Source organism: Amphiura filiformis, chromosome 2 (genome assembly GCF_039555335.1).
Source record: "Amphiura filiformis chromosome 2, Afil_fr2py, whole genome shotgun sequence".
In the NCBI taxonomy this organism is placed as follows: domain Eukaryota; kingdom Metazoa; phylum Echinodermata; class Ophiuroidea; order Amphilepidida; family Amphiuridae; genus Amphiura; species Amphiura filiformis.
This window is the reverse complement of record NC_092629.1, coordinates 47,853,057-47,862,323: the sequence shown is the minus strand read 5'-3', so window position 1 is coordinate 47,862,323 and position 9,267 is coordinate 47,853,057. Positions and strand designations below refer to the sequence as shown.

The 9,267-nt window shown below is 37.4% G+C and overlaps 1 protein-coding gene across 1 annotated transcript; it reads right to left on the bottom strand.

The window, feature by feature from the left end:
* Nucleotides 1-1,374: 1,374 nt before the first annotated feature.
* Nucleotides 1,375-2,519, bottom strand: LOC140141127 (sulfotransferase 1 family member D1-like). The gene is made up of 3 exons (XM_072162919.1): nt 2,348-2,519; nt 1,884-2,149; nt 1,375-1,449 (listed from the first exon to the last, which is right to left on the bottom strand). The coding sequence occupies exons 1-3, from the start codon at nt 2,517-2,519 to the stop codon at nt 1,375-1,377; spliced, it is 513 nt and encodes a 170-aa protein (XP_072019020.1).
* Nucleotides 2,520-9,267: the final 6,748 nt, after the last annotated feature.

Genomic DNA, 9,267 nt, shown 5'->3' with positions numbered 1-9,267 from the left:
ATGAGACGAGTAATTTGACATTTCTCTTGACGACATTGGACAATTGTAACAAAGGTATAGTGGGAGTTTCGATAAAAAATAGCGACAAAATATTTCACCTCCCTCCCCCTCGCGTCTGTTCAAACCTTTTGAATTCTCCCCATGTTTTCCCTTTTTTCTCAATTTGATTCCCCCTCATGTTTGGTTGAGGTAAAATACACGTACCTTGGTCATTCAGAAGAGCTATTTTGATGTAGTTGTTGAAGTCTTGCATTTCCGGAGGCAATAATGGAAGAGAAAATGAAGCGTTGGAACAGAAAACATCCTTTGGATTTCTTCCAAAATATATTACCTGATATACAAAGATTGCATTAATTCATATCCATGCGAATTTTTTCTTTCAAAGAAAATTGTATTGAAAACACAATGATCGTTTGTTTTTTGTATAAAGCTTGATTGAACTGACAGACATAGAAATAAATGGGAGCCAGAGGCTAATTAAATTGATCATACGTGTCTGTTATGGATAGAATTCAATATGTAATTGTGTGTCATTTTGACTGTCTGTTTGCAAAGTCAAGCATTTTCAGTCTTCTCTTTCAGTAACTATTTTGTGGATACTTCGAAGATTACCGCGTACCGATATCATTATAATGATTTTTTTACATGAATGACGGCGTGTCCAGAGTAATGTGTTCATTAATTGGCTGGTAGCAATTTAAGTTGGTGTTATATCAAGTGTTAACAAATGCATCAAAAAAGCTGAAAAAAGAATAGTTTAAACTAGCTGCGTTGTCTGGACGATTTGTTATATCAACTTATGTGACAAAGATGTAATGGTTTTGCTACCTTCTAAACTCCTCCACACAAGTTTGGAAAGTCTTTTCAAGCATCTATATCTCAGATTATTTGTAAAATGTTCATATCGTGTTGCATATCAAAGGATAGCTACTTTATTCCCCTTTACATTGATACTTCATTTGAAACAGTTACCTTTTTCACGGCTGAGTACACATCTTGTGAATGTAGTGGGGTCTCAAACATCATGTGCCAAATTGGCCATTATTCTGTGCAACAAGCTGCAATCCCATATCCTCATAATCTTGACCTAATGCAATCCTCCAAGATGACAACGCCCCCCCCCCCACAAAGTCAGGGTAGTCAACGACTACCTACAAAATATGGGAGAAGGTAGAATGAAATAACCTGCCATCAGCAAAGACCACAACCCGACTGAACTCTTGTGGGATCAGCTTGATCATGCTGCCATGTCAAAGCAGCCAATGGAACCACATTGAATGACCTGCGACGAATCCCACAGCAACGTGCGAACAGGCTGGTGAGTAGAATAAGGAGGTACCTGGCTGTTTTGGATGCGTATGATTTTTTCACCCGCTATTGAGGTTTGGTGTCTAGTGTTGTTTGAACACAGATAAATGGTCGATTTGGCATATTCTGTTTGAGACCACACTACATTCACAAGAGGTTAATTGATTAAAAGATGTTATTGTTTCAAATGCAGTGTCAAAGTAGCTATCCATTGATATCAACACGATATGAACATATGTCCCACTTGTTCAATAACGCGTTAATCGTGACTAACGCGACGAGCAAAAACAGTCGGGTAAAAATGCCTCGTACTTCTGTTGACTAAATGGTTGGTTCCAATCCAATCGTCCAATAATTGCTCAGCATGCAAAAATTAGGGGGAAATGCCGCATGCTTTCGTTGGGCGAAATTATTTATTATGAGTTTAACTAACTCGCAAAATTACCCATTCGTTATAGTAACCAAATATATAAAAGCGTTTACCCAACAATCGTTCAACCAACATTTTCGCTGTGTATGCCTATTATGTCATGTTTTTGATATACGGGTATTCCCTGTACATCAGCTGATCATACCTTAGCCTTCTTTTTCCACACATCTGGAGGCATATGTCGTTCGTGCATGTGTGTGCCAATAATTCTAGGTGAGTCCCAGCCATCTATTATCTCATATCCTGCTGGAGACGCTGCTATTTTCTGTGAATTACCTCGCATAGTTGCCAGATCAATGTTAGCAAGGGTTATGGCTAATGATGTTGTCATGTAGCTGCCGCTACGATCAATTTTCGTTGGATCCCCACTGTTAACGATCAGTTTGATGATCTCAGATATCCAGTGAGTGCCTAAATAAACAAGAACATGAACACACGTAATTTATAGGAGCTTTGCTAGAGGGGGACGTTGGCAGAGTGCCCCCTGACAAAAAAAGTGGTAAGTTACTTTTTTTGAGATGTTTATAAGAAACCCTATAGTGTTCTGTATTATTCAATCCAAGAAAAAGTTGCTATTCCTAAAGCAAATTCCCATGCATGTACTCTTACCGGATTTGGGATAAGCCACAAAGAATATGTCGTCTTCACGTACTTGCCATGTTTTCAAGGCATCTAGGGTGCTTGCCTTGACTATTGGTGGAAATGATATACCATCGTAAACATGCAAACCAGGCATAGGAGTTGGTCGACGAAAATCACGATTTAATGCCGATCCCGCCATGGCTTCACCGCGGGCTCCCAGTTTATCTCTGGTGTGATGTGTGCTATTTTAGATAAAATAAATAATGTACGGTTCTGTCGACGTTAATACTGACCACGTTGAGTTAGAAACAGAGTTCAAAGTTTCATCACACAACTTAACATATCAGGGTTAAGAGCCAGAAAGCTTTAACTCACAATGCGTCACATAAGGATTTCTGGCTCTCAACCCTCGATATAACGTACATGACGTAGGTGCCCTGTACACATTTGTAACGCTTTAAATGCCCTTTGGAATTTTTATTAGCTTCGAATATTTGGGTCTATATATAATTGTGATGACAGTAATCAGAATTTCACAATTAAAATGGACTATTAGTGTAAATGCAATGAATTATGTTCCTACGTACTTTGACCATGTTAACAAATACAATCCTTTGGGGGCTTCAGTATGTTTAGGGGCTAAATTGAAACATGAAAAAAGACATATGTGTCTATGTTGATATTTGTGACTTATTTTATAGGTCTATGTGAACATCGATTTCTCTGTGTGGACATCGGATGTCCACATAGAAACAGTCGTGCTTAAGGCTATATACTCTTTTTGGTTGAAAGTTTTGGCGGGAAATAATCCCGCCAAAACATTAAAGTAATCTTTTCCCACAACTAAATATCATAGTCAGGAAATTAATAATGCATCTGGTAGCTTAGATCATAACTTTCATTATACTTAGTTGCAATTATCCCAGATAATTCTTGATTTGTTTTTACAGAGTCTTGAATTATCGATGTTTTTGATCAAAAAACATCACTCGGTGTATTTTGAAACTCGAGGCATTAACTTTTCTCAAATTAGCCCCAAATCATAATTTATTATATGCACGTGTAGCAAACACCAATGGGAATTATTGGACGTTGTTTGCGGAGCCTAAATTTGGTTTGATTTTATTTCACAATAATTCTAAGGTGAGAATTTTGACCTGACATTTCCTTTTTGTATTTCCAATTTAAATTCATTGATATGTGATATTTTGAATAAATAAAGAGTACGCTTACCTTTCTGCAACACTTCCCGGTATCATTAAGCATCTGCTGATAACCAACATTTTAGCTGAAAACAGTCCCAGTCCATTTTTGAATAAAATATGGTTCAAAAGTGCGTACACTACGCGTATATACTGGCACAGCGAGGTAATGAAGAGAGCTATTTACGGTGGGGTATCTATTGTAAGCTATTAGGGTAGGCCTATAATATATCTTCCCGCAAGTGACAAGATGTGTCAATCAGGTGCATACATAAGGGCGGTATATTCAAACGCTATTGTCTGGATCATTGAGTATCGATTGCGCACGTATACATGCAACACGGTCCTCCCCAGGTTTTGACATGAATTACAAATGACGTAGTGAATGACCCAGCGCTTTCATTTTATTATTACTAAATTAATCGTCGTTTACCACGAGTCCTAAGAGTCGTGCCAGTTCAATTCATCAAAATTAATTTGTATTAAATGAAAAACAAACAGACAAGTAGAGTCATATGTCTTTCTATGACCGTATTCCTACCAAAATCTGATTTTCAATACACTAGAAACGTGTTGGTATGTATATCTTTGAAAATCGCCGAATGTTAACCACAGTCACCGTGGCACAGTAGGCATCTTTAGCATTCATAGTGCAATTGGCAGTGGTTCGAACCCCGGTGAGTTTTTTATTCTTTGTACTAATGCGCTGTGCCGTTTTTCAAACACGCCCCTGAATGAAACTGATGGGCAAGTACCCTTAAATTAATTTTAAGTCAAGTGGCGACATTTTGATAAAAGTCGGGTTTCTTCAGACATTTTGAGAATAGAAAACTTTTCCTCTAAGCAAAGGTTACATTGTCCAGATTCGCGTCTCTTGGTGTTTAATCGTTTCTTAAATTATGGCCCCCGTAACAACGATCTGATATCTTAGCCTTTGGCGTCGGAGAATATTTCATTTAAAGGCAACGACTATCATCGGACTACAAGTGAAATTGGATCAAACGTTTTAATAATATTGTGTGTTGCCTTTTGAAATTAAACACACCTCACAGTAAAGGATATGGCACATTTACAGCGTACATGTTCAATGAACATTGTTCATAAAGCCTACCTTGTGGATGTCCTGGTCTAGCGTGACTGACCCCATGGGGATATAGTAAGATTAACAGTGGACTTCGGTTGTATATATAAATGCGCATATATAAATGCGCACGTGACATCTACAAGTCGCCATACCGTATTAAACGATATAAGGTACCCGGATGTACATAAACTCCCCGTGCAAAAGTATAGGGAAAATGACAGGTCGCAAGGAAAATTGCTTTTGCAAAATAGTGGCATTGATTGCAAAGGGTAAAATAACTTGACCCGAAAGATAAACTCTTTATTAACGTTTTCCATCACGGAAAAAAAAATTAACTACGGAAAAGCTAGATATAGCTGATTTACAAACTTATATTTCATAATTTCCGTGCTAAATGGGCGTGCCAATTGGCCATATCTATGACGTAGTGCTGGTTTCATACTATCATGCTGCTTGCCGCCGACCGGCGTGACACACGCGCATTCTAGACAAACAGACACAATCAAGACTTGTGAATGGCTGATAAGTCATGCCTCTTGTCGCAACGGCATGAAAGTATGAAAGGGGACAAGGTCAGAACTGTGCAGGCGGCGGATGACATGATCGAGCCGGCAACTTGTGAAACCGCCCGGCCGTATGGCATTTTCCAATATAGAGGGTATTCATTACTACGTCATTGGTGTGATTGCTCATGCATACAATTCCTCCACATAGGCTGTTTAGCTTATTCATGAAAGTGGCCTCTTGACATGATATAACAGCAACCTTTATGTCATTAGTGAGGCCCACTTACAATGTTCAACACAAAGTGAACAATGCTATAACTTGGAGGACAAACAAACGAACACCGCCAAATTCGACTGACGTGTGTACAACGTGGGAAGCTATGGGGAAATTGAAGACTCGCTCTCTGATCATGCATGTGTTTATGGTTCGGTTAGCGGTTACTTAGCAACTCTCGTTCCGCTTGGGTTTATTGCATACACTCTATAGTCGGTTAATTTTGTGGGGTTCATTATCGAACCCCAACGGTTTTAGCTTGTATTTATATTATTTATCAACATAGGCCTATTTGTTTGTGATATTTCAAGCGTTTTAAAATTTCAAAATAATCCCATTAAATTACACGGTTGACGATGAAAATTTACTGAATTTAGAGAATGCAATGCGGCCACCACCTGGAACTGTGGTCGCAATTTCAGTGATTGACAGTGAGGTAACACGAACATGGCACTGGCCATCTGGTCACGTGCGCATTTATATATGCGCATTTATATAGACAACCGAAGTCCACTGATTAAAGGCAGTACAGCCATTGTATTGGCAGGGTATTATTATCATAGTATGTACTACTCATGTTCCATTTGTGATGCGATCAAGCAAAATCAGTCGGAACTCGGAAATATGAAATTTTGAGCTTTTTATCGGATAGGAAAAATCATCTACAAAGCTGCATTTTACAGAAAACCCCATTAAAATTGAATAACCCGTTCCAAAGGTATGAGCAATCAAAGTGTTTCCAAAACAATAGGAAACAAAAGGAAATATTTCCTTTGTTTGGCTATATCTCAAAATCAATATTTGCGAGTTCCGACTGATTTTGCTTGATCGCATCACATATTATGTGACACTCTCCTGAACTGATTATTGAGAACATGTGTCAAATAATAAAATAATCAAATAATAAAAGTGGGAGTATCGTCGTCATTCATGATGTAATTTTCTACCCCCTAAAGCTGAATTTTTGCATTCGATCACTTTTTAAGAAAAGCGTCAGCGTAAAAAAGAGATGCTAGATGTCTTTAGTTTTTTCACACTGCGCTAAAGCGCATAACTGAAATACACGGGTAACATCATTCATTATTATAGTGTTTGAATATGATTTTATTTTACATTGCTTTTACAGTGACTCAGAAGATTATAAAATAAGATTTAAGCTTACTCTTAAGTAAATTACGATAAATACTTGACAATCACTACTCTTACATATTAGCTTAAAATCACATTTCACATAATACGTTTGAATATAGCTTGTGCTAAGAACCTTAGTCTCGATCCCAGCCGATTTGTGCGTCTTCTTCACATCTTTTTAATATTTAATTATATTTTATTGGTTTTCAACCCTGCCTGTATTTCCATCTCACAGGAGCGAGATGCTGACCATCTCGCTGAGAGTGATGTGCTGGTAACCTCTCCTCTCCAGGGTTATCATTTCTGCGTGTTCTTCTGCTTTGTTTATGGCCCTGCTGCATTTGATTGAGCGACTTGCTGATGAAGCCGCTGAGAGTGAAGTGCTGGCAACCTCTCCTCTCCAGCAGGGCCCCCGCCGGTCGGGTTTGTTATTTTCGCGTTTTGATTCTGCGGGCCAAATCCACGCTTTTAAATCAAATGTTTCAATAATTATATATATATGTATCGATGTAAATTTGTTAATGATATTTAATTTGTATATTGTGAAATTGCTCTCTGGCGTGTTTTGCTCGGGAAAAATTGTTTTGGCTGGCTTGGGTGGACGATCGTTTGTCATGTGCTGGTCGACGGTTGTCTACCTTGGTCTGTCGGGGTGATTTCTGTGGGCTTCAAATTTCCTGGGGATTCGGGTAGTGATTTGGATTTTAGTGTGTTGTTTATAATTATCATGCTTTTGTTCATTATATGATATGCTATTCTGTTTCTCTTATCAAGTGTATTTGCTTTATAATGTTTTTAAATGTGTTTACTATAATTATTTTGTATTGGTTGTATTATGCCTAATTGAATATGTTCTTTTGTAGTTTTTGCATAATGTATTAGTAAGTTTAGTTCTCTGTTCAGCGCATTGAGGCCTGGCATAATGCGCTTTATAAATTTCTTAATTTATTTATTTAAACAAACCTGGTGACGGAGGATCACAAACCGGCTGAGACCGAGACAATGAGAACCTGTGCTTAATTGAACATAGTCCGGCTTTTAAGTTGTATTCTTAAGCGTCTTTTAAGTTGTATTCTTAAGACCTTGGGAAAGTTTCTGCAATCTTACTGGTTCTTAGCCGTGTTATATGACACGATATAACATGGTTAAGTGCGTGCGAGTTGACGCGATACGCGTACGCGCTATTTGAACCAATTGAAGGCGCATAACAACAACGGTATTGATCGATTAGGTAATTCCTTGTAAAATGTAGGAATTATTCAGCGTTGTAAGCAATACACCTGTGCAAAATTTAGTGTATTTCCTATAAAAGAATGTAGGATTATTCCAATATATTGCACAGTACAGCTGGACGATGGTGATAAAGGATCCACGTGTTATGATACCTTTGCGCTGTAAATTACACGCATGCAGTTTTCATCTATTTTCAGTAGTACCAATGTCACACCAAAACGAATCAAGCTCTTTTGAAATTTAGTCAAAGAATAAATAGGAGACTTGTGTGTCATTGTTTTCACTTATAAAAATTAGATACATTGTTGACTATATTTAAAAAAAATCAAACAAGGTATAAATCATTCTGGGACACCCTGTATTTATAATATGTGAATAATATAATAATATTAAAAACAGGCTGCGTCAAAGTGATTGGTAAGTGATCTGTTTAGATGTTTAGAGGAAAGCCTGCCTCTTAGAAATGCAACATTAGATACTCCTGAAATGTCCAGTATGTGAAGTGACTTAAAATTGTTATACAATTATTCTACACGTTTTGTGTATCTTATGTTGAATTTCCATGTGTCAGACTCATCCATTATCAGTGAAAACTGATGGGTACCAAGCATTTTGATACAGCTTGTATGTGCTAAATTTAAACTGATTTACCTTTATCAGTATACACATAAGGTGAGAGGTGATATAGAGTTACGTTGAATATTTTTTTGGCACTTAAGATAATGAATATCATCGAAGATAACTTTTTGCTACCAATCAAATATTTTCTGCATATCAGAAAACAAGATACATAATACAACACATATCATAGAAATACAGTATAATAGTATAATGTTTTGTAACTCTGCTTTTCTTTTACATGAATAATCTATTTCAAAACACGTTTTGCTAATCAAATGGGTTTGAGTGCAGTGCCGATATATATCGCTACCTGACATATCACGATAATAATTTCAATTGTTATATAATAATCTAACATACACGAACGCACCCCCCACACACCCCCCCCCATGTACCTACTCACACCCCGCTTACTATACGAGTACGAGTATATAGAAATATGACACTTTTGGGCAGGTTATCAGTATTGAGGTTTTTACATATCTTATATATTGAGATATTTTGCTTCACAACGCACTGCAGTGTCGACGCCCTATACGATAAATATAAATTTAATACTCCGTCGGTGAGCGACGGGCGAGTGGTATTTCACCGAACGCAAGAAAAGGAGTTCTATCTGATTGGCTAGCAATCGATCGCTTAGGTCGCTCAGTAGTCAACTACAAACTCAAAATGGAGCAATGTATTCAATTCGATTGATATTCTGTTATTGACGTAGATAAAGAGAGTGACAGTGTGTCAATAATGTACATTGTATTGTACCTGGATTTACATGCATTCCTTTATATAATTATTTTCTCAAAGAGTTGAATATAATCACAATTTTTACTTTGGATTTCAAATTTTTTACTTTAAAAATGCAGTAAAAGATATCCACAGCAAGCTGCAAGGCCCCG

Excerpts from the sequence above, each read along its gene's own strand:
- LOC140141127 (XM_072162919.1), bottom strand. The coding sequence starts at position 2,519 with ATGGCGGGATCGGCATTAAATCGTGATTTTCGTCGACCAACTCCTATG. Across the intron at positions 2,150-2,347 it reads TGTGGCTTATCCCAAATCCG|GCACTCACTGGATATCTGAG; the intron begins GTAAGAGTACAT and ends TTGTTTATTTAG. Across the intron at positions 1,450-1,883 it reads TGTGGAAAAAGAAGGCTAAG|TGTGGTCTCAAACAGAATAT; the intron begins GTATGATCAGCT and ends TTGTGAATGTAG.